The sequence below is a fragment of the Propithecus coquereli genome, unplaced genomic scaffold, assembly GCF_000956105.1.
Source record: "Propithecus coquereli isolate 6110/MARCELLA unplaced genomic scaffold, Pcoq_1.0 Scaffold12, whole genome shotgun sequence".
Taxonomy (NCBI): domain Eukaryota; kingdom Metazoa; phylum Chordata; class Mammalia; order Primates; family Indriidae; genus Propithecus; species Propithecus coquereli.
In genome coordinates, this window is record NW_012136080.1 from 6,775,446 (window position 1) to 6,800,542 (window position 25,097).

The 25,097-nt window shown below is 36.9% G+C and overlaps 1 protein-coding gene across 1 annotated transcript in view; it reads left to right on the plus strand.

Moving 5' to 3' along the window:
• HACL1 (2-hydroxyacyl-CoA lyase 1) overlaps positions 1 to 23,952 on the plus strand; it is a 32,175-nt gene extending 8,223 nt beyond the window's left edge. Inside the window, exons 5-16 of the mRNA XM_012664210.1 lie at positions 2,162 to 2,239; positions 3,428 to 3,522; positions 5,520 to 5,632; positions 7,040 to 7,175; positions 11,955 to 12,060; positions 13,474 to 13,557; positions 14,861 to 14,962; positions 17,414 to 17,568; positions 18,004 to 18,162; positions 20,035 to 20,142; positions 21,417 to 21,603; positions 23,799 to 23,952. Coding sequence (XP_012519664.1) covers positions 2,162 to 2,239; positions 3,428 to 3,522; positions 5,520 to 5,632; positions 7,040 to 7,175; positions 11,955 to 12,060; positions 13,474 to 13,557; positions 14,861 to 14,962; positions 17,414 to 17,568; positions 18,004 to 18,162; positions 20,035 to 20,142; positions 21,417 to 21,603; positions 23,799 to 23,831 — 1,356 coding nt within the window. The 3' untranslated portion in view covers positions 23,832 to 23,952. The remainder of the gene's footprint in view (positions 1 to 2,161; positions 2,240 to 3,427; positions 3,523 to 5,519; positions 5,633 to 7,039; positions 7,176 to 11,954; positions 12,061 to 13,473; positions 13,558 to 14,860; positions 14,963 to 17,413; positions 17,569 to 18,003; positions 18,163 to 20,034; positions 20,143 to 21,416; positions 21,604 to 23,798) is intronic.
• Positions 23,953 to 25,097: the final 1,145 nt, after the last annotated feature.

Genomic DNA, 25,097 nt, shown 5'->3' on the forward strand with positions numbered 1-25,097 from the left:
TGAGACAGAATCTCCCTCTGTTGCCAGGACTAGAGTGCCATGGCATCAGCCTAGCTCACTGCAACCTCAAACTCCTGGGCTCAAGCTATACTCCTGCCTCAGCCTTCCAGGTAGCTGGGACTACAAGTGTGTGCCACCACACCCAGCTAACATTTCCTATTTTTAGTAGGGACAGGGTCTCACTCTTGCTCAGATTGGTCTTGAACTCCTGAGCTCAAGCGATCCTCCCATCTTGGCCTCCCAGAGTGCTAGGATTACAGGTTGAGCCACCACTCCTGGCCTTTTTGTAGCCTTAATACAAAATTAAAATAAATAAATTTAAAATATTTGAGGTAATTTATAGGTAATTTTCCCAAACTACTACAAGACAATATCAGGATAGATATATTAAGAAAGAGCTTAGGGGCCGGGTACATTGGCTCATGGATGTAATCCCAGCACTTTAGGAGGCCAAGGTGGGAGGATCACTTGAGACCAGAAGTTTGAGACCACACTGAGCAATATAGCAAGACCCCACATCTAAAATTTAAAATAATTAGCCAGGTGTGGTAGGACACGCCTGTCGTCCTAGCTGCTTGGGAAGCTGAGGTGGGAGGATTGCTTAAGTACGAGAGTTCAGGGCTGCAGTGAGCTGTGATCACACTACTTACTGCACTGTAGCCTGGGAGACAGAATGAGACCCCGGCTCTTAAACAAAAAGAAAGAGGCTTGGCTGTGCTTAGGAATAACCTTTCAAGAAATATACCTTTTTGACAGAATTTTAAACTCTGAAAATAAGTTCTTCAGAGTCAAGAAGATGTAGAAATGAAAATGATCTTAGACTATGCCTCCCAGACTTTAAGGGAAATAAAAACTGGAGAGGAAAAATCCTGCTCAAAATGATTATCCATAGACCCTGGACAAATTTATTTTTATTTTAGAAGGAGAAAGGAAAGTATTTCAAAATTAGAAGAAGCTTGAAAGAATTTGTGAACAAAATGCTATAGTTTTAAGAATAGTTACAGGAAGCAAATAGGTGAGAGTGAATGATACTTAAGATGTAAATATATTTGAGCATTTACAGGACAAATTTAAGAGCAAAGTTAAAATCGTCAGACAAAGTCTATTGGTAAATCAGGAATCATTGTTGAGAACTTCAAAATATAAATAATTTTATATATGATAAACTGATATAAAATACTGGACTCTAGGTTAATGTCAAAGTTATATTTTTATATAGTAGAAGGGAATTTAAATTTTATGTAGTTAATGGTAGAAAATAACAGTTATTAAATAGATGCTGATATATTTGAAAAATAAGTAGAGCAGATGAGGTAATTAAAAGGAAATTTAAAGTTCCTACAAAAACCATGTAGATGAAAAAAGAGTTTCAATGTCCATTACAAATTTTTTTCTGAAGTAGAAAATAATGGTTTATTAGATTAAATTTAAAAACTGAAGAGAAAGATCACTGATTTGATTTAAAATCCAAGTATCTGTTTCTTGTGGAAGTTCTTAAAACTAAAGGACATGGACTTAAATGTACTGAAACTTGGGGAGTCGTCTTCTGTCAGGCCTGTGGGACTAACACTACCAGTTTTTCCATGGATTTCATACCAAGAAGTATCAAGAGAAACAGTTTCTGTATAATGCTTCATGGTACATTAAACGGTACAAAATTATCACTACTAAATTTATTCACATGTTCCAAATAACATAGCATCAAACTATATAAAAGGAAAACTGGCAGAAATGTAAAAATAAATTATGCTTGTAACAAGATATAACAGATGAAGTTATGTATTCTTAGCTGTAGAATTGCTGGGTCCAAGGGTATGCTCATTTAAATTTTTTGTAGACGTTAACTTCCTGTCCCATTTATATTCTCATCAGCAGTTTATTAAAGTGCCTATTTTCCTGTGTTGTGGTAGTCGATGTGTATTATCAAACTTTTTCATCTTTGCCAATCTGAGAATTGAAAATGGTGTGTTGTTTTGATTTGCTTCCTGAATCATACTAAGGTAGAACATTGATTGTGTTTGAATAGGCTTTTAAGAGACAGTCTAGGGAATGCATTTTCTCGAGTCTACACAGAAAGTAATGACTTAACGTTTGTTTTATCTTCCTTCAGAAGAGTAATATGTATAAGCTGAATTTTAAGTGATGTTCACTTTCCATATAGATTGAAGCTTGTAGATTATATAGCAAGTTCTCTGCCCGGCCAACCAGCATAGAAGCTATTCCTTCTGTTATTGAAAAGGTACAGTATTTAATAGCAAGCTTTCCAAGTCAAGTGGTTTTTCTCAGTTGCTTATACTTATGTTATCTTTATTCTCAATAGATGAGTGACAATTAGGAATATATCCAAGCACTTAAAAATGACATTTTAAAAAGCTGTTTAAATTTTAAGGTTCACTGTCCTTACATTTAATTAAGAAACAGAGAGGTAAAAGTAAGTTATTTTTGGAAAAAATTTCTCCTGTGCTTTAGTTTTTAAAATTATCTTTTTAATTATATGGAAGTAAAAAGAAAAATATAATGAACCCCTGGGTACTCTTTCCCTTATGTTTTTGCAAAAGATTATTTTTGAAAATTGGGCCTAAACCATATAAGACCATCACTTAGTTAATTAAACAGCACATAGGTTGAGTATCCTTTATCTGAAATGCTTGGGACCAGAAGTGTTTTGGACTTAAGGGTTTTTTTTTTATTTTGGAATATTTACATATATATCATGAGGTATCTTGGGAAAGGGACCCAAGTCTAAATGAGAAATTCATTTATGTTTCATATACACCTTATACACATAGCCTGAATATAATTTTATTTTTCCTTTGGGAATGCTGGATAAACTGTTGTGGAGTTGGATTTTGACTGTGAGTAGTCACGTGAGGTCAGATGTGGTACTGGTGGTTCCATGTCGGCACTCAAAAAGTTTTGTATTTTGGAGCATTTTGGATTTTGCATTTTCAAATTAGGGATGCTCAGCCTGTATTATAAATTAATTAATTACCAGCATTTATATGTGAAATTACATTTGTGGTGTTTCAAAACCATGAGTTATAGAAACCATTTGACACACGTAATAACATTACAGTTTCTGAAAACTGCCAAATTATTAGGATTAGGAGGCAGGTGAAAGTACATGTTACAGGGTGCAATATTGGCAGGCACAGCCTAATGAGTAACACCTAAGACTAAAGTATAATAGAATATGAATTTTAAAGCCCTAAGTGAATACTTTTTTATCTCTCCCCTTTTAAACAAAATATCTTTAAAAATATAGACTCAAGAGAGGATATTTCAATTTTAATTGTTTTTTTCTCCAACTAAGCATGTCCAGAAAAATTAAAAATCGTGTTCATTTCACAGCTTTAAATTATCTTCAAGTGGAATATGATAAGATTGAGATTTTAAATATCTTTTCTTCTATTTGTAATAAATGTAGGCAGTGAGAAGCAGTATCTATGGCCGTCCGGGTGCTTGCTATGTTGACATCCCTGCAGATTTTGTGAATCTCCAGGTGAATGTGAATTCTGTAAAGTGAGTAATAGTTATATTGGAATTCTTTCCTAAGTGTTACACATATTATCATAATGCTTACCTTTTAAAAAAGAATTTACCTAGGAGTTTAATGTCCATTTGTGTTAACTTTTGATAATTTAGTAATTAAACTAAATCCCAGCCAAAGGGCTTAATTCTCTTAATTAAAATGGTATTATTTAGTAATTATTTTTGGATTTGATTACTAAATCAAATACTTAAAGCTTCGCGAACTCCTCATTTGAAATTATTCCTCCAGTAACCATAATTATACATCCCCATTATTGTAGTATGGGTCCTTGGGAATCTTCATAATGTAAGCCAAGAGATGAGGTGATTATTAAAAATTTATTAGGACTCAGCATAAAGAATGTTTATGTAGCTGTCTCTGTGATTTAAAAATATTCCAACACAGAGGTTTCTATGATTTGTCATGTCCTCTTATTTCTTAAATAAACACTAAGTGAAAATAAATAGAAAAAGCATTTTTTCCCTGGTATCTAAGTCACCCCTGATAAGGATGGGTACTTGGGTTAAAACATCAAGCTGGATACAATTCAGTACATAACTGTTGTTGTGGACCATATGATTCTCTAGTGACTACAGAGAGACAGTGGGACTTTCTGTACACTCAGTACACCGTCAAGTGATTTCTGTTTGGGACATCTATTCCGTATAACTGAACATGTTAATCAAAATAATACTGAGGGTGGGGGCAAGCCTCACCTAAGTAAACTCTGTAAGCCTTTCTTTAAATTTTGTAAAGGTTGAGTGTCCTTTTTTATTGTATGTCCAAATTTTATACAATATGATTTTATTAATTAGAATAAATGAAATACTGCAGTGAGGACTTGGTGTCCAGAAATATTTAACTGTGACAAACTGCTTTAATTTTTTTTTTTTTACTAATACATACTGTGATACTAAAATATTAACTTTACCCAATGAATAGAAATATAGTAAAGTGTTTAAAAGCATACACTTTGGAGACAGTATGATTGTTTTAATCCAGTGTCTGCCACATGCCTGCCACTTGGGGACCTTGGGCAAGTTACTTACTTTCCCTGAGTCTTTTTTTCTCAGCGGTGTAATGGAAATAATGGTAATGCCTAACCTCATTGTTTTGACAAATAAGAATAAATGGCGCATAGTAAGTATTAAATATTAGCCTTTAGAATGGCTTTTACAACATATTATTACAACAACATATAAAATGGGGATAAGGAGCTGAAAAAAAATTTTAAAAATACAACAACCACTCCTACTGCTGCTGTCACAATACAAAGTCATTAACCCAAATTCTCTATGAATTAGCCATTTCATTGGCTATTAGATGATATTATGGAATAACTGTTAATATACTAGATGTGATAATGTTATGGTTGTACAGGAGAAGATCCTTCTTTTAGTACTGCATGGGCAAGTTTTGAGGGTGAAATGTCTTGATGCCTATAATTTACTTTAAAATGGTTCAGGAAAAAAATGCATATTTGTGTGTGGAGCAAATGTATTAATAAAATGATATTGTTGGATCTACATGGTGGGTATATGGAGCTTATTAATACTATTTTTTTCTACCTTTTTATTTTTTTTTCTTTTTTAAATCTTATTTTTATTTATTTATTTTTTTTTTAGAGACAAGGTCTCGCTGTATTGCCCAGGCTGGAGTGCAGTGGTACAATCATATCTCACTGCAACTTTGAACTCCTGGGCTCAAGCGATCATCCTGCCTCAGCCTTCCAAGTGGCTGGGACTACAGACTTGCACCACCACACCCGGCTAATTTTTCTATTTTTAGTAGAGACTGGATCTCGCTCTTGCTCAGGCTGGTCTTGAACTCCTGGGCTCAAGCGATACTCCCACCTTGGTCTTCCAGAGTGCTAGGATTACAGGTGTGAGCCACTGCAACCTACCTTTTCATATATTTGAAATTTTTACAATAAAAAAAAATATCTTAGAGTTGGCCTCTTTTAATTAAACAAGCTCTTTATTTCCAGGTACACGGAGTGCTGCATGTCGCCTCCTGTTAGCATGGCAGAAACCCCTGCTGTATGTATGGCAGCATCAGTTATTAGGAATGCCAAACAGCCCCTTCTTATCATCGGGAAAGGTAGCATTGAATAGAACTCTAAATCTTGCTAGACTTTTGAAAGAATGCTTGATTCTTTTTAGAAATGGTCTTCATTATTTATTAACATCTATCTAATGTTTGAAATTATAATAAGAGTTCTCTTTGTCCATTTAGCATTATTTATTAGTTTTGAAATTACAGAATTATCCCTGAATGCCCAGAGATCTCACCTGTTTGAGGAAATATCACCTATTTATATTTCTTTGGTCTTATGAGTAAAATGTGCTTTTACTTGTATAAACATTTTGAGAAAATCCAGAAAAGTAGAAAGAAGAAATCCCTTCATCCAAGGCAACCATTTTTAACATTTCATACTTTTCTATTCCTTTTTTCATGCATATTTTACATATTATGATTATACTATATAGATAGTTTTATATCCTACCTTATTCATTTAACATAATATTTTTATATTTTTTCATCATCTTTAAATTATTTCCTAAATATAATATATATTTTAATGTCTGTTTATGTGTACCTCAACACTTACTTTACTGGCACATATTTAAATCTTTTCCAGTTACTGTCTGTTTAGAGTAGCTGTGGCAAACATGTTTGTGCCTAAAGCTTTTTCCATATTTAGGATTTAAGGTAGATCCCCAGAAAGAAAGTTAAGTTAAAAATTAGGAATATTTTTAAGACTTTTGGTACATATTGTCAAATTGCTTTCTCCTGAGGTGTTGTACCAACTTGATAGTCCTGTCAGTAATTTATTATAGTATCCATTTTGTGTTCTAGAACTGAGACTGCCGGAATCACCTGTGACCATGCTAGGCAATTATCAACTACTTAGGAACTAAATAAATAGAAATTAAAAATAGTTTTGATGAAAATCATGGACAATAAAAAAAAAATTGAGGTCAGAGCTGAGTCGAATGCATTATATGATGTATTAGTCTGTGACTTTCGCAAACAACTGCTTTGAGGGTCAATTACCTCACTTGTAAAATGGAGATATTAACTACCTCAGTAGAATATAATTAAATAGCAAAGTATGTGGCAAGCACTCAGTGGGTGCTGTAATAGTTTTCATTCTTCCTTTAATGAACATTTGATGAGTGCTTATGATAAGGCAGGGATTGTAGAAAACATTCATGAGGGATACGGAGAAATAATGGTTCCCGCCTATGAGGAAGATAGACTTGGTAACAAGTAAGTGCAATATACTCTTTGTGTGGTGTATACAGAGAGGGTGAGGTGGCAGCAACAATTTGCTTGTGTAGGTGGTATGGAAAGACTATAATAGTTCACCTAGCAGACAAAGAGACCAAAGGCAATACAGGAATAGAGAACCAAGTATACAAAGACATTGAGGCAAGTCTCAATGTCTTTGTCGCAGAGCGTGGAGCTTAACTGAATCGTCCAACACATTTGCATTTCTTGTAGGTGCTGCCTATGCTCATGCAGAGGAGAATATCAGGAAATTGGTGGAGCAGTGTAAATTGCCATTTTTGCCCACCCCTATGGGGAAGGGTGTGGTCCCTGACAACCATCCAAACTGCGTAGGCGCAGCCAGATCCAGGTGCGTGGTGTTCCAGATTTTAAATGCAATGTCATAGCAGATTTTAGGTTAAATGATTTTGTGATACTAACGAATCTAGGGAGAAGTTCTGAAAGAATCATGTAAGTTACCCTATTTGTAATATATTGTTTTTCTGACTGCTCCCAAGATTTTTTTTTATCTTTGGTTTTCAGCAGTTTAATTATGATATATCTGGACATGGTTTTCTTTTTTTAGTTTAGCCTGTTTGGAGTTCTCAGATCTTCTTGAATCTGAAAATTCATGTCTTTCTCCAAATTTGAAAGTTTGCACCATTATTTCTTCAGAAATTTTTTCTACATCAATCTTTTTCTTCTCTCTTGGAACTCCAGTGATACAAATATTAGACGTTTTGATATTGTCCCAGAGGTCCCCGGGCATCGTTCATTTCTTTTTAATCCTTTTCTCTCTTATATGTTCTATTTCTCTATTGAGAACTTCTATTTTTACACTTATTTCAAGAATATTTTTCCTTACTTCCTGGAGCATAGTTATAATAGCTGCTTTAAAGTCTTTGTTTATTAATTCTACCATCTGGGTCATTTTGGATTGGCATCTATTTATTATCTTTCCTTTTGAGAATTGGTCACATATTTCTGGTTCTTTTTGTACTTGAGTAATTTGGGATTGTATCCTGGATTTTTGAATATTATGTTGTGAGATTCTGGATCATATTAAAATCTTCTGCAGAATGTTGATTTTTGTTTATTTGTTGTTTTAGCAAGCAGTCAATGTGGTTAGGTTAGCTTCAGACTATAAGTACTCTCTTACTGTAGACAGTAGTTCTAGGGTCAGTGCAGTTTCGGAGCTTTTACTGTGCTGTTTTGGGTCTTGCTGCACGTGCCCCGCTTAGGGGCGAGCCTCAAACATGTCATGGTTTATACCCAGAATTAGAGATTTCTTTTCACTCCTCTCTAGGACTTCCTGGCTCCCCTCCCCTACCCCCATTCCCAGACATCCTGGCCTTGGTGGGTTTTTTTTTTTTCTGGAGACTGAGTGGAGAGTGTTGTTTTTATTATTAATGATATAATAGTGGATCACATCCTGACCTTCGTTGCTGCCTTATAGTACCACACAACTGAAGTTGCCCTCAGAGCAAGTTGCAAAAGAAAAAAGTAATGGGGATTGTCTCCATACTCTTCAGACCACAAGGGTCCTTTTCCCAGTTCCTCTGCCTGAAAGATGATATTTCTCTGGAAGTTTATAATAGCTGCTTGGGAGCCACCACGCTACAGCTCTGCAACAGGGCTGCCCTCAGAGCAAGGCTGGGAGAGAAAGAGAAACAGAAAAAAAAAATCTGATTTTTTTCTCCCATACTCTCCAGCATGCAGCATTCTTGGTACTTTGGCCAAAATGATGGTTTCTCCTCAAGTTTTTGCTGCCTGCAGTTCTGCAGCTAGGGCTGCCCTTGAGTTAAAACCAGGAGATAAAAAGGGGGAAAAAAACCTTGGGAACTCACCCCCTGTGTGTTTGCTTCTTCAAACATACCCAATCTTGGCTGTCCCTGGAAGCCCCCTCTTTTTAGACTTTTAAGACACAGTTTGTGATATACTATACCTTTTTTTGTTTTTTTTTTTGAGACAGTCTCACTCTCTTGCCTGGGCTAGAGTGCCGGGGCGTCAGCCTACCTCACAGCAACCTCAAACTCCTGGGCTCAAGCGATCCTCCTGCCTCAGCCTCTCAGGTAGCTGGGACTACAGGCACACGCCACCATGCCCTGCTAGCTTTTTCTATTTTTAGTTGTTTGGACAATTTCTTTCTATTTTTTTTAGTAGAGACGGGGTCTTGCTCTTGCTCAGGCTGGTCTCAAACTTCTGACCTCAAGCGATCCTCCTGCCTCGGCCTCCCAGAGTACTAGGATTATAAGCGTGAGCCACCGCGCCCGGCCTACTATACTTTTTTAAAAACATTTCTTGAAATTTCTTTATTATGAAATATTCTAAATATAAAGACAGGAAGAGAGAATAAGTTAATGAACGCTTATATAACCACCACTCAACTTTTTCAATGCCGACAAAAAATACAGAGAGACAAGTTCTAAGTAAAAAGTTTTTATTTGGGAATAATATATAAGAAATAGGATCGCAATCTGGGACATACATACAGACCAAGGTGGCCTACTGTATATCTGGAGAACAAAGGAAAAGGTTAGGGTTTTATTGGGGAAAGACGAAGTTATACAATTTTTTTAAAAGATACCGAGGCAGGAGGATCGCTCAAGGTCAGGAGTTCAAGACCAGCCTGAGGAAGAGTGAGACCCCGTCTCTACTAAAAATAGAAAGAAATTAGCTGGACAACTAAAAATATATAGAAAAAATTAGCCGGGCATGGTGGCGCATGCCTGTACTCCCAACTACTCAGGAGGCTGAGGCAGGAGGATTGCTTGAGCCCAGGAGTTTGAGGTTGCTGTGAGCTAGCCTGACGCCATGGCACTCTAGCCCAGGCAACAGAGCAAGACTCTGTCTCAAAAAAAAAAAGAAAGTGTATTGGCGTCTACAATGTCTTTCGGGAGCTGGTAAGCCCTGATTGGTGATTGATGGCAGTTGCCAGGTCATAGGGGGCTATTTATTGGATTGGGCTTGTGAGACAATATGTCAAGCAAGTGTTTTTGTATAAGCAGCTAGCTGTCCTTATGTGACTCATGTAGTAATCTGTGGTTTGGAAAAATTTCTTATGATAGTTCCTGTTATCAGGCAAATCATTAATGAGAGCCCTCCCCTCATGGCATTCCCCAGCTCCATTTGCCAGGGTTTGACACAAGTGAGTCCGTTTTAAATCTGATGACAATTTTGTTTTTTCCGAGACAGAGTCTTGCTCTGTCATCCCAGCTAGAGTGCAGTGGCGTCATAGTTTACTGCAACCTCAAATTCCTGGGCTCAAGCGATCCTCTTTCCTCAGCCTTCTGAGTAACTGGGACTACAGGCGCATGCCACAAGACCTGGCTAATTTTTCTACTTTTTAGTAGAGACGGGGTCTTGCTCTTGCTCAGGCTGGTCTCGAACTCCTGAGCTCAAGCAATCCTCCTGCCTCGGCCTCCAAAAGTGCTAGGATTACAGGTGTGAGCCACCGCACCTGACCTAAATCTGACAAATTTTGCATCAGATATTAACACTATGTTATAGATTCATTTGCAGTCCCCTATATATCATTCTGGACCCCTTTCCATCCCTCCCTCTTCATAGTTCACCACTGTCATGCATTTGGTGTTCTTTGTAATCTCATGCATGGATTACAATTAATTCTGAGGGTTTTTTAAATGTAATTTTTGCCACTCGATCTTTAATTGTTGCTCATTTAATGCTATCTTAATAGATTATGTATTAACTTTTTATTCATATTAGTATACTTTATACAATAACCAAATTAATTCATTAATTAAAAGAAATTTTTTATGTTTAGGTTGAGCTGAAGTTTATTTTCCTTCTAGCCAAATTTTAAGAAGATAATGACATTAATAACGTAAAAAAGATTGCAAGGTGCTATAAATAATTGAATCAATAATTTCAGCGGTTTTAGAGTATCAGTAAGCAAATCTATTGTGCCAATTGCAGTTTTTATTTTTTTGTTAAATTTGGTCCCATAGGACTAATATAGTATATGAAGATTCTTTTTTGAGTATGTACTTTCTTTTTGAGTTTATAATTTCTCTGAAAATTGCATTCATCACTGAAGAAAACAAAAGTAGTAAATACAGATCCCGTATGACAAAAGATAGAAAAAATGGGAAACAGACATAAGAAGCAGAAAAATGAGAAATAAAAAACAAAACCCACAGCAGTTATGATAATAAGCTGTCCTGGACAAAGGCAGAGACATTCAGATTGGATTAATAATAACAGCAACTAAATGTATTATAAGAGCCACATCTGAAACAATAATATAGCTTAAAAACAAGACTGGGCAAAGACATATGAAGTAAACAAAAGGAAAGCAAGGATGGCTGTGGTATCACAGTAAAAATCATTAACAGTCAGAGTTATATTGACAAAAGTATTATAATATGTAAAATAAAACTATTAGAAATATACTTGGTATAATATTATGGAAAGCAATTCAGGAATATGAATCAATAGTCTTAAAAATACTTGCTTCTAGAAATCAGTGTGAAGAGTGCATTAAGACTTAAGTATAAAGATATCCCACTCAGTACTATTAGTTACAAAGAAAATATCCAGCAATTGAGAAAACATTAAATAAACTGTGGTGTATGTGTTCAGCAAAATATGTAGCCTTTAAAAATTGTACTTAAGAAGAACTTAATAACAAAGGAAAACATTTATAATGAGCAAAAGTGCATGAGACAGTATTATAGTATATAAGCTCAACTATGTAAGAATATACTTGCATAGAAAAAAAGACTAGATGAAAATATGCCAGGATATTAATAATAGTTTATAAATTGACAGTATTATGGGGTGATTTTGTTTTTTTCTTTATACTTTTTCTGTTTTTTCCGGGTTGTCTATAGTGGACTTGTATGAACTTTTCTAATGATAAAAAGTAATAAATAAAATACAGTATAGAGACAGTTTATGGTAATATTTTTTCTACTTCATCTTTTAAATTACTATTTTAATAGAATGGTTTCATAAATGATTTTAGTTTGAAAGATCAAGTTTACCCTAGAAGCTGATTCTAAAGTCTAATGTAAGCTCTAAATTATGTAGACTTTTAAAAATACTTTAGAAATTAATTTTAGAATAATTCACATAAGAAGTATAGTTATTCTTTTTGTGTTATATCAGATGTTTTTTTAAATAGGGCTTTGCAGTTTGCCGATGTAATCGTGTTACTTGGTGCCAGACTAAATTGGATTTTACATTTTGGACTACCTCCAAGATACCGGCCAGATGTGAAGTTTATCCAGGTACTTAGAGAGGAGAGATTTAAAATCAGAGCTGTCTGCAGTTTATTGTTCTCCTTCTCAACCATTATCAGCTGTGCTTTCTTTCTGACTTCTGTAAAGAACTGTTTCTCTTTTTACAAAAGTAGAATTTTATAAATTGTCTAACATAATTACAGGTACCAAAATAAGCTGCCTTCTCAAGCCTGTGAAACATAATGTGCTGCTTTATTTCTAACCAGAAAACCTTTCAAAATCAAGTTTCAAATAGTTTGAAAAGTATAATTTGCCTCTTCTTCACAGTTCAAGTATATTTAAAGGTAGAGAAAACAGATTTAAGTAGGATGGTAGATTAGAATGAAACATTTGGCATTGGTAAGAAGTGAGGTAGGTTTTCTTTTAGAAGCCAAAACTTTCTTTGATCTTTTGGTTGGAAATCTCTAAACTACACTGCTTTTTCTATGTCATCAAACAGTGTCTGGAATATACTCTGATCTCTCTTTGATGACCCTTGTATTATTAGGATCCTCTTTATAATCCAGTTTCCTTACTGGTGTGGAAAGTACTACTTACATAGTGACATGCAAACCTACAAGTTCTACACAATTGTCCTCATTCCATTGGATATTTGATGACCCAGCTACAGTTGCTATCTTCTCCCAATCTACCTTTCACTTCTTAAGGAATCAACTTTTAATAGCCCCTTTACCAATGAGGACATTGAGAACTGAAACCACAAACCAGCAAGACCTTGGGTTGTGCCTAGAAGATGCTGCTACCTCTTGGTTGCCCCTCTTGATTACAAGATAAACCACATCCCCTTTGGGGTGGCTAAATTATTCCTCCTTGCAGAAGCCATTTTCACTTGTCCATGGCCATCCAGAAATGGAGCTTCTGAGTAAATGGGGAAGTAATCACGCTGCGTTCATGGAGTGGTTCTCTGGGTCAGCAGCATTAACACCACCTGGGTAAACTGTTAGAAATGCACATTTCCAGACCCAGACCTCTCGAAATCGGAAGCCCTGAGGTGGACCCCTGCAACCTATGGTTTAACTAACCCACCAGGTGATTGTGATATATGCTCAAATTTGATAACCCCCTGCTCTAGATAGAAATTTCAAATATAATTCAATAGAACTGTCATTGATTAGATTCAAAACTGTAATTGATCAGGTCAAATATATTTCTGTGAGTATAGTAGAACAATACCAAAATTCCTTATATTAGATTTTAAAATGAGGGAAGATGATGAGGTTCTCTATACTAGCTATGATACTAATATAGTTCTATGGACTTTTGCTTTTGTTAAGGAACTTCTGAATATCAAAGCTTTATCATATGTTATATATGCACAGTTCATTTATTCAGTGTCGATTGACTTCTTAAAGATTTTTAAGAATAAACATGAGTTGTTGTTTAGCCATGTCTCATTTTTAGGTTGACATCTGTGCAGAAGAATTGGGGAATAATGTAAGGCCTGCTGTGACTTTGCTAGGAGACATAAATGCTGTCACTAAACAGGTAAAAGGACTTCTGCCTGGCTTTTAGTTTATGTGGATTAATCTTTAGGAAATAGTCAATTCTTTTTTTTTTTTTTTGAGACAGAGTCTCACTTTGTTGCCCAGGCTAGAGTGCCGTGGCGTTAGCCTAGCTCACAGCAACCTCAAACTCCTGGGCTCAAGCGATCCTCCTGCCTCAGCCTCCTGAGTAGCTGGGACTACAGGCATGCGCCACCATGCCCGGCTAATTTTTTCTATATATTTTTAGTTGTCTGATTAATTTCTTTCTAATTTTAGTAGAGACGGGGTCTCGCTCTTGCTCAGGCTGGTTTCGAACTCCTGAGCTCAAACAATCTGCCCACCTCGGCCTCCCAGAGAGCTAGGATTACAGGCGTGAGCCACCGCGCCCGGCCTGAAATAGTCAATTCTTGAAAATGTTTTAGTCTTGATTCATGTGGTAACATGTTTATTAATATCTGTTTTAAATAAAATTTATTATGGAAAACTTCTTACTACAACTTTGGAACTTGGTAAATCCAACTTCTTGTATATAGCTCATTTTTATGTAAATTAAGCATTTTTGGAAGGCAATAGAAAATTTAAAGTCCTTCAGTATGCAAACAGTGACTTACTATACAGGATCGAGCTCTCAGAAAAAGTATAATACACCTTTCAAAGGAATGGAACTTACAAGCCAAGAAATGGCTTACTCACTGGAAAAATCGAACTTAGTATTTCTTTAGGTAATAAAGAGCTTTTTACTCTTCAAGCTGTAATCAGTGACTTTTCCAGTTTCTTATTATTTGTACATAGTTTATATATTTCACTGTGAAAGGAGGTAAAATATAGTCACATTTATCACTTGATTTTGGGTGGTACAAATTGGTATTGTTATGACTATAGGATATTAGGATACAATCCCCATTAACGTATTAAATCACTCTGGAGCATTTTTGGTCTGTATCATAGGAATCAATAGGTATTGGTTGGCGTTCCTGCAAGGTTTCTATTGAGAGGATGGTTTTCCTTCTGGTGTCAAAGACTGAGGAGGGCTTCAGAGCCTCTGCCTGAGGTGTGGAGGAAGCACTTCCCTCTGTCCTATGGGAATCTCAGCATCTGGCAGAAAACCACAGTGACCCAAACAAAAGCTTTCATGTTACCCATTTATCTTCTATCAGTTGTTTGCTACCTAGAGGAAAAATAAATAGTCCTAGTGATGCAAAGGGTAGAATAGTATGGCAGTATTTTCTTCTTTAAAAGGAGATTTTTTATGTTAATATGATTTAAGTTTATTTTCAAAAAGAAAAAAATTGTGGTTTTTTTAGCTTTTAGAAGAATTTGATAAAATACCATGGCAGTATCCTCCAGAGAGCAAGTGGTGGAAAACTCTGAGGGAAAAAATGAAGAGCAATGAAGCTGCGTCTAAGGTAAGAAGGGATCCACTGAAGCTCGGTTAGTTCTGCCGTAATGTGACGTATGCATTCCTAAAAATCACCTTGCTGTGCAAAATCATGCAATATAAACCCCAGGGCTCATGGGAAAAAGGGGTTAAGGGACATAACTCTCAAAAAGTTTATGAAACCTAATAAGATAGGAACTTAGTAAAAATGGTAGCAAAGTTTTAAACATGTTAAATGGTTAAGAAGTATATGCCAGTAAATATAGCACTTTACCTTGAAAAAGACCTTAAGTGGGAAGCAGGCATTGGGAGGGTTGTGGCTTGTGGGTTGCTGTGAGATGGTGGAAGGAGGGTGATCTGACATGGGAGGGAAAGTTGCAGTAGTGGATGCGATGGATGTGGCTCATTGTTCTCAGTTTGATGTTGACACAGAACATCACAGGTGATTTTTTTGGAACCTTAAATCCTGAGGCATGTCAGGGCATGTTTTTCTGCCTTTAAGATATAGGACCCTCTGCCTGGGTGTGGTGTCTTATGCCTGTAATCCCAGCACTTTGGGAGGCCAAGGCAGGAGGATCACTTGAGGCCAGGAGTTTGAGACAGCCTGAGCAACTTAGTGAGACCCACCCCCCCCAATCTCTACAAAAAATTTTTAAAAATATTAGCTGGGCACAATGGTGCATGCCTGTAGTCCAAACTGCTTGGGAGGCTGAGGCAGGAGGATCGCTTGAGCCCAGGAGTTTGAGGTTGTAATTAGCTATAATGATTCTGCTGCACTCTAGCCTGGGCAACAGAGTGAGACCCTGTCTCAAAAAAAAAAAAAGATCTCAGACCTTCAAGGCATAAGATTATAAAAGATAGCTGTTTCATCAAAATGGAAAATTTAATCCAATGTATAGTCTTCTTTTTAATTTAACTTTTCTATTACTGCTAGAAATTCCTTTGCAGCTCTTTCATTTGAACTTGTGGCTTTGTCTGATAATGAAGACTTTGGACATTGTAGTGATGTTTGAAACCACCAAACCATTGACTGCTAAAAGCACTAAGATGAGTCACTTCTGCAAGACTTGGCAATTTTTATTTAAAGTCTCTGTATATATGTGTAATGCTTTTCCTCTGATTGTGAGAAAGGTATTTCCTGATTTTTTTCAGCGTTTTGTGTATTCCTATATATCTTGAGTCAGCTGAGTGCAATTTTCTGTGGTCACCTAGTGTTTCTTGCTGGCAGAATTATGCATAAGCAAATATGAAATTTGAGTTATGCTTACTTGATTCCCTAATATATCAATCATCTTGGAACAAATTCATATTTTTTCACCAAACATTATAGCAGAATTGATTATACATAAATCTTACATTGCAATTTTAATCAGTGACTGTTTCTCCTATTAGGAGCCAGACTGAATTCTATTTCTTGAATCATATCATGACCTTCTTTTTCCTAGGACTGATCTTAGTTTAAGATGGAAGGAACTTGCCTCTCTTCTCTGGTACAGGAGTATAGGAAGGTCCCTCATCCATCTTGGGTGTATCTCCAGCAGAACAAAGTAGCATAAGAGGCAGTGCTGGGGCCAGATGGCTCTGTTGCTGCTAAAGCCCCCTGTGGCTTTCTCCCAGCTCTATATAGAAGGCATGTGGCTAGGCAAAGGCATTTTCCCTGCTGCTTTTCCCTCCATTCAGGTAGGGATTCTTTAGAATAGTGGGTGTAGCATATCCGCTTTACTCTCCGGTGTGTGGAGGAAGAACCAGATTTTCAGATTGTTTTCTAAAATTATGATATTTTTATTTTAAGTTTAGGGCCATATTTCAGATGAAATTAGTCTGGAATAAAAGTTTTACTTTTTCAAAGGCAGCGTTTTCCTAAGAGTGCTCAAATAAGAATGTTTAGTTTTGTTTAACCCAATCTTTCCCAGCTATCTTTACTATTGGACTTCTCAGTGTTTAATATGCTACTATGCACTGCGGATCTCCAGAAAGAGATTTTCCCTGACCTTTTTTTTTTTTTTTTTTTTTTTTGAGACAGGGTCTCACTCTGTTGCCTGGGCTAGATTGCAGTAGCATCATGATAGCGTACTGTAAACTCAAACTCCTTGGCTCAAGCAATCCTCCTGCCTCAGCCTCCCAAGTAGCGGGGACTACAGGTGTGAGCCACTGCAACCAGCTAATTTTCAAATTTTTTGTAGAGACAGTGTCACAATGTTGCCCAGGCTGGTCTTGAACTCCTGGCCTCAAGCAATCATCTGGCCTCCCTAACTTATTTGACTTTGTGCCAAACAGGGGCTGTGGGACACATTTTTCTTAGCATGTCCCCCAGAACTGTTCATAGGTCAATTAACTTCTCAGAGTGGCCATTTTATAATAATTTTGGGAACCTTATAGTTGTTGCCTATTTCCAAGTAAGTTTGATAGTAGCTTATTGACATTGGTTATTTTCATTGTATCCCAATCTAATTTGATTATATTCCGGTCTACTTTTTAGGAATTAGCTTCCCAAAAATCCCTGCCTATGAATTATTATACAGTATTCTACCATGTTCAAGAACAACTACCCAGGGACTGTTTTATTGTAAGTGAAGGAGCAAATACGATGGACATTGGACGCACTGTGCTTCAAAACTACCTTCCTCGTCACAGGTAAGTCTTCTAAGAAAGAAGCTATAATTAATTATAATATGTTTAATTTGAAACTATAATAATACAGATTAAGGAAACATTAGAGAATTATACATGTGAAGTATATGAGGACATATTTCATAAAAGTATTCTTAGGTGAGGTTTTGTAGAGTTATTACACTTGATATGTCCTTGGTATCATGTGATAATTTGTATTCTCAATGTTCTGAGGATATATTTATAGTCTTCAAACAGTCATGCGTGCTTTTCCCTATCATTCTGCTTATTCTTGACAAATTAGTTCCTCATAGTCTAAAGATTTTATATTAAAGAAAAAGAATGTTTTCATGGTTCTTTATTTTTTCATAAACCATGTGAATATGACTGAAAGGTTTATGTCAACTCCACCCTCTGTGACATGCCCCAGAGTTTCATTTTAGTTTTGTTCCCCAACAGGCTTGATGCTGGTACTTTTGGAACAATGGGAGTTGGTTTGGGATTTGCTGTTGCAGCTGCTGTACTAGCTAAAGATAGAAGCCCTGGGCAGCGGGTCATCTGTGTGGAAGGAGACAGTGCGTTTGGGTTTTCTGGCATGGAGGTGGAAACCATCTGCAGGTAAAACAGCATCCTGAATGAGAGTATTTCATTCTCCAAAATATGAAAAATTGTATACCCATTTGCCTAATAAATATTTACCAAGAGTTCACCATGTGCCAAGGGCCCTGTGCATAGCATTGTGCTCTGTGCTGATAATACCAGTACAAGTAACCCAGGGTCTTTCTCTTCCAGGACAGTGTGTTCCTGACCTCCTCACAGTATGCTAAAAACCTGTAAATCTGGAGGGGGTAGTTTTGAGGTCACTGAAAAAAAAATGATTTGGCCTGAGAGAGCTTGTTTTCTTCAGGGAGACAGCAGAGTGTAGTGGTTAAGAGCATAGCCTCTGGGACAAATGGCCTGGATTTAAATACTGGTTCTATTGTGTCAAAACCAAGTGACTTTGTTTAAGTCATTTAACCAAGCCTCACTTTCTTCTCCTCCAAAATAGGAATAGTAATAGTTCCTGCCTTAGAGAATGGTTGAAAGGAACAAATGAGATAATCCAGGTAAATTTTGAGGTGATGTTCTGTGAATGTGAGCCAGTTGGATGATGTTTGTAGTTATGAGGATTCATGGAGAAACTCACGGGTTGTAGATCCACTGTGAAAGTATGGAGATTTCTTTTCCCCAACTATATTTAAACTGTAGTAAAACCATTCTTTTCTTAGCCAGGGCTCTTATTAGGGTTTTTTTGACTCATGTTTGGGGCTTTCAAAGCTTTGATATATAAAACTTACAAGACTGGGGGAAGGTACAGTTGTCCCTTGGTATCCATAGGGGATGGATTCCAGGACCCTCCCTCAGTTACCAAAATCTGAGGATGCTCAAGTCCCTGATATAAAATAGTATAGTATTTGCAAATAACCTATGCACATCCTCCAATATATTTTAAATCATCTCTAGATTACTTATAATACTTAATACAATGTAAATGCTATGTAAGTAGTTGTTATACTGTATCATTTAGGGAATAACGACAAGGGAAAAAGTCTACGTGTTTAGTACAGACACAATTTTTTAAAAAATATTTTTGATCTGCGGTTGGTTAAATCCACAGATGCAGAGCTCACAGGTATGGAGGGCCAACTGTGTCTGTTAAGAGTGTATCGACAACCAACTGACATACAACAAAAAGGTGATTTATGAGGAAGTTGGCCTTCTAGAGAATGATTCCCTTTGAGCATGGAGAGAAATAGTTACCACAGTCCTGTTATTTAACAGCATGCAATTTAGTTTTATTTTTACCACCTGCCTTCAGAAATTACATCAGAAAATAAAGCCCACATTCTTTTTCAGTTATTAATAAAGGTTAATCATCTTTTTTTGGTCTTTGCTATACTGTTTAGCACATTGTTAGATACTCTCTTTCTGTACTAATTACACCGCGTAATGTGTTTCTAATAATGGGTGCAGTGGCTTGAGCGCAGATTGTGTATCTCACTTGTGTATCTCCCGCAGCATCTAGTCTGAGGAGCTCAGGAAGTAGAAAGGCAGTTTTCAACTAGTACTTCTAGAAACCACCCAGAAGAGGTGCTTTAGAGGGTATTAAGTAGGGAAGGTGTCATTCATATTACCATCTACATCTATGAAAACCCAGATTCAGAAAAGTTCAGTGATCTGCCTGAGGTCCATAGCTAAATGGCGGTAAAACCAGGTCTACTAACTCTTAATCTTACATTTTTTCTACCATTTCATGGTGTTTCTGATAATGATTTTATCAAACAGAAATCTTTGTTAGGATAATACATGCTTAACTTTTAGTGTTCCTCTAAAATTACGGAAAGTTTATAGAAAACTTTATCCCCTTTTTAAGTTAAAATTTCAGCCCAAAGAAAAGAAATTGCTTAAGAATAAAGAATGATTTCCTTCATATTTTACTTTCACTTTGAGGTACAACTTGCCGATCATACTCTTGGTGGTGAATAATAATGGAATTTACCAAGGTTTTGATACAGATACTTGGAAAGAAATGTTAAAATCTCAAGATGCTACTATAGCGTAAGTAACTGAAAACAATTTATATTTACTTTCTCTCATCTATTTTAATCTCTCTTTACAAAATCTACTGTATTAGAATGTACCTACATGGTTAAGTATGATCTGTTTTGATTGTCAGCCCTTATAAAGGGCAGGAATCCTGTCTTTGTGGTTCCTCTTTGCACAGATATCCATAATTAGGTGCTTCAGTAGCTTATGATCAGGGAGCCACGGAAGACTCAGATAAATGAGCATGACATCTGAGCCTTATTAATGAAAGAGCTTATTGCAAAATGCTCCCAGTCGTACTATGTAGGAATATGAATGTTTACATATTATGATCCGGAGGTCTTCATTCCTTTTACCACTTAGCTAAATCTCGATCATCTGGTAGCAGAGCCAAACTAAGACAGTGTTGTGGCTGGCCATAGGGTATGAGACAGACGTGAATTTGTGAACCAGCGTGGGGATGGAATAGGATAAGGGTATATTTGTTTATGCCTCACTGACTTCATTTGTTATTTTGCTGTTATTTGTTGTTTTGTAATAACCATTTTTTAATAATAGTTGATAGTGTAGCTTGTGCTGTGTAGTACAATAGCCACTAGGCACATTGAATTGTTACAATTTAAATTTTTTTTTTTTTTTTTGGTGACAAGGTCTCTCTCTCTCTCTTGCTCGGACTAGAGTGTAGTAGCATCATCATAGGTCACTGCAGCCTCCAACTCCAAGGCTTAAGTGATTCTCCTGCATCAGCCTCCTGAGTAGCTGAGAATATAGTCATGCATCACCACGTCCAGCTGATTTTTTTTGTTGTTTTTTTTTTTTGTAGAGATGGCATCTTGCCATCGCCCAGGCTGGTCTCAAATGCTTGGCCTCAAGTGATCCTTCTGTCTCGGCCTCCCAAAGTGCTGGGAGTACAGGCATGAGCCACGGCACCTGGCCCGCAATTTAAATTTAAATTATTTTAAGTTAAATGAAATTAAAAATTGAGTTCCTTAGTTTAACTAGTCACATTTCAAGTGCTCACAGAAACAAGTAGATAGTGGCTATTATATTGGATAGCACAGGAATAAAACATTTCTATTGTCTCGGAAAGTTCTATTAGACATTGCTATATAGACAATAAAAAATATAGGGAAAATTTAGTGTACTGGCATCTCAGTTTAATTGTTGGAAATAAAAGTATGCCTTTCAATTCAGCCTAAATTTTTTTATGGGTTATTTCGAGAATGGCTTTTTTTCTAAAAATTTTCAAGTTTTAAATTTCATTGACTTGTGCCCTTGTTTTTCAGGGCCCCTCCAGTGTGTCTTCTGCCAAATTCTCGTTATGAGCAGGTCATGACTGCATTTGGAGGCAAAGGGTATTTTGTGCAAACACCAGAAGAACTCCAAAAATCCCTGAGGCAAACCCTAGCAGACACAACTAAACCCTCTCTTATCAACATCATGATTGAGCCACAAGCCACACGGAAGGCCCAGGTAAATGCAGGTGCTAAACAGAAAGCAAGAAATGCGTCTATTCCTCCACCCACTCCAAAGAGTATCTACCAAACAGAGCACGCTTTATTATCCACAGAGGTCTTTCTAAGCCATTTCTGAGTTTGGCAGTTTTACTTTTTTGTTTAACGAAGATTTGTTGACATAATGTGTAAGGTGTGTTGTCTTAGGTGCTAAGAATAGCATGGTGAAGCAAAACTAGGCTGAGCCCTCACCTTCACCGAGCTTGCAGTCCAGTAGAGTAGAGAGACAGTGTGGTAACCTCACAATTGAATGCACCATGACAGAGTGAGGCAATTGTTTGGAAGGAAGGAACCCAGTTCTAAGCAAACATACAACAAAGGAATCTGGTGGTACTGGAAGGCTTCTCAGAGGAAGTGATGCATAAACTGAGATGGGAGAGATGAGTAGGGACTAACTCGGCAAAGAGGGGAGGGAAGAGATGTGCAAAGGCTCTGAGGCAAGAGGGAGCATGCCACGTCTGAGGAGTGACAAAGGCCAGAGTGGCTGGACGACAGAGTGGAGGAAGTAACGTGGGCAGTTAGACGGTATTCAGACAATTCGTGCTGTTACATTCAAAATTAGTGACTTTGACCTCTAAGGCAAAACTACAGTGTAGGTTACAGCAGTGAAATAAATGACTAAAGGTGTATGATCCTCTCCCATCCCAGATTAAGTTGCTTTTCATTCTTAATTTTGTTACCTGGTCCTGGTCCTGCCACTTGCTTCCTCTTATAACCTGTCTTCCATGCTTACACCTTGCATATCAGCCACTCTTCAGAGCCAGCATTTTTCAAGTACTTTCTGTCTTGGTTTTTACACATGTGTCCACTGTGGGATCTCTTCCTTTTTTGAACAAGGCTGGGGACAAATGGGCAGACCTACCTGGACGATCCATGAAATATAAATTAACTAATTTAGAAACTGTAAAATATATAAAATTTTACTGAAATTCTGTTTGTGTAAAAACAGATATTAGAGACCCTGGCATTTGCCTCAAGCAGAGAGAAGAGGTACTCAAGAAGAAGCTAGTAACAAGGAAGTTAAGTACAGGACTGTGACAGGCAGGGTGTCAGTGGGATTTCCTAGGAGCAGGCAGGCAGGCTATTCTGAGGTAGGACTAACACCTTTCAGAAGCTACTCTACCCCTGTGGGCTTACTGATCGCCTTTTCTTTTTTTAAATGCTATTTGTCAAAACGATTTATACCAACCAGATACCCAATAGACAGGTTTTTAAATCTCATGCTGTTTTATTAACTTATGACTGGGTATATACTTTCCAATGATAGGAACAGTAGTTTTGCAACCCAGGATGCCCCCCTGCTGGCATCAGGCCATCAGAATACTATGGGAACTAAAGCCACTATGACAAGCTTGGTGAATGCATACAATAAAAATAATCTTGAGATCTATGTTAATCATAGAAGAGCCCTAATAAATTGTCCCCTCTCTGCTAGTGAGTTCACCTTTCTAAGATCTGCTTCCAGTGATCTGTTTTACAATTTCCCTATGAATTTTGTTTGAGTATTCCTGGAGAAACAGAAGTTCTTATCCTTCTCTATTATAATTCTATGAGGATTATCCTTATATTTCTTGCATTTCTCACTTCAGCATTATTTATATTCATTCCAGTGAAATTCTATACATATTATAATCTCTAAGCTGTTGATTTTTGTCTTGTCTATCCATCTGCCATTTGTCATTAATTCTCTGTGTAGGCTGGCTGCTTTCTGCTTTGATACAGAGAATGCCTAGATCTGTGCAGTAGTCTGTGTCCAGACCATATGTGTAGGATGGTGTTAGTCCTAGAAAAGGCTGACAAGCACAGTTCTTCCTACCCATGTTCTTCTCTGGGAGGTTAGCTTCTGTGGGCCTCCTTCACCTCCTCTCTCCTTTTGAGTGCACTTCTGGTTCTTTCAGAGTGGGGTTTTTGTGCCCTGATTGCTGTTAATAGAAGAGGACCCAGAAAGCCATTTTAGATTGTTTTGTAGGACATGACAGCCAGGTTCACTAATGGATTTTTAGCTCCTTTTTGGGAAAAGCACTAGACCAAAAACAAACCTCATTTACCCACCATTATGTAGCACTTTTAAATTTTAGAACAAGCAAAACAGTGAGGATAGAGTTTGAAACAGTTATTTCTTTTGACTGAATGTTTGTTGTCTTCCTTTTCTAGGATTTTCACTGGCTGACTCGCTCTAAAATGTAAATAAAGATGCCAGTGGGTGGTCTTGAGTTTTCTCTTTCCTGCAAGATGAAATTTTATTTTATGCAGCAAAATTACTGTAATGTTAAAATTATACAAGAAAAATAAACATTTTTGAATGACATTTTATAGTAAAGGAATTGATTAAAAACAAAAAAAGTTACCAGTATTCTACTACAGAAATAACCGTTCACAGATGAAAGAAGAGAGTTTTATTAAATATTTAATAATAGCATTGCAACTGCCTAACCACTGAGTTACACATCAGTATACTTTTATGTAAATTCATTCTTAAAGTTACTGCTATAGTTTGAATATTTGTCCTCCAAAACCTCATGTTGAAATTTGATCCCCAGTTTTAGAGATGGGGCCTAATGGAAGTTGTTTGGGTCATGAGGGTGGATCCCTCATGAATGGCTCAGTGCTGTTCTTGTGGTAATGAGTGAATTCTTACTCAATTAGTTTCCATGAGAGCTGCTTGTTAAAAAGAGCCTGGCACCTCTCCATTCCCTCTCTTGCATCTTCTCATACCATGTGATCTTTGCACACACCAGCTCCCCTTCACCTTTTGCCCTGAGTGGAAGCAACCTGAGCCCCTCACCAGATGCCCAGTCTGGAACCTTCCAGCCAGCAGAACCATGAGCTAAATAAACCTCTTTTCTTTATAAATTACCCAGCCTTAGGTATTCCCTTATAGCAACACTGAACAGACTAAGACAGTTGCCTGTCTTAGTAAAAACATCTTCCAAAGGAAAAGCTGTAAGAATTGTCTAATGTAGAGACATGTTCAGGAAGTTGGGGTACATAGGCTCTTTCTAGTTCATATTTTATCTTTTGACCACTTCATACCTTAGTCTCCTCAGCATTTAGTGGGGCTTGTCCTACACTTGATGAGTCTTTTTTTTTTCCTGGAAAGAACTTACTGAGCCAAAGAAGTCACACCACATCCAAACTAATAATTACAGGGTATATTTGGATTAATAGCCTTAGTTTATGCATATCACATTGAGACCAAAAGAGTTAGCCGTACTATCTAAAGAACTCTTATAACTAAGAAAAATATTAATGTACCAGTAGAAAAGTAGGCACAGGGCATGCATGTATAACTCACAGAAAAAATACAAATGGCTAACAAAAGTATGAGTATATCCCAATGCTTTGGGAGGCCAAGGCAGGAGGATTGTTTGGGGCCATAAGTTTGAGACCTGCCTAGGCAACATAGCAAGACCCCATATCTACAAAAAATTAAAAAAATCAGAAGTAAATAAA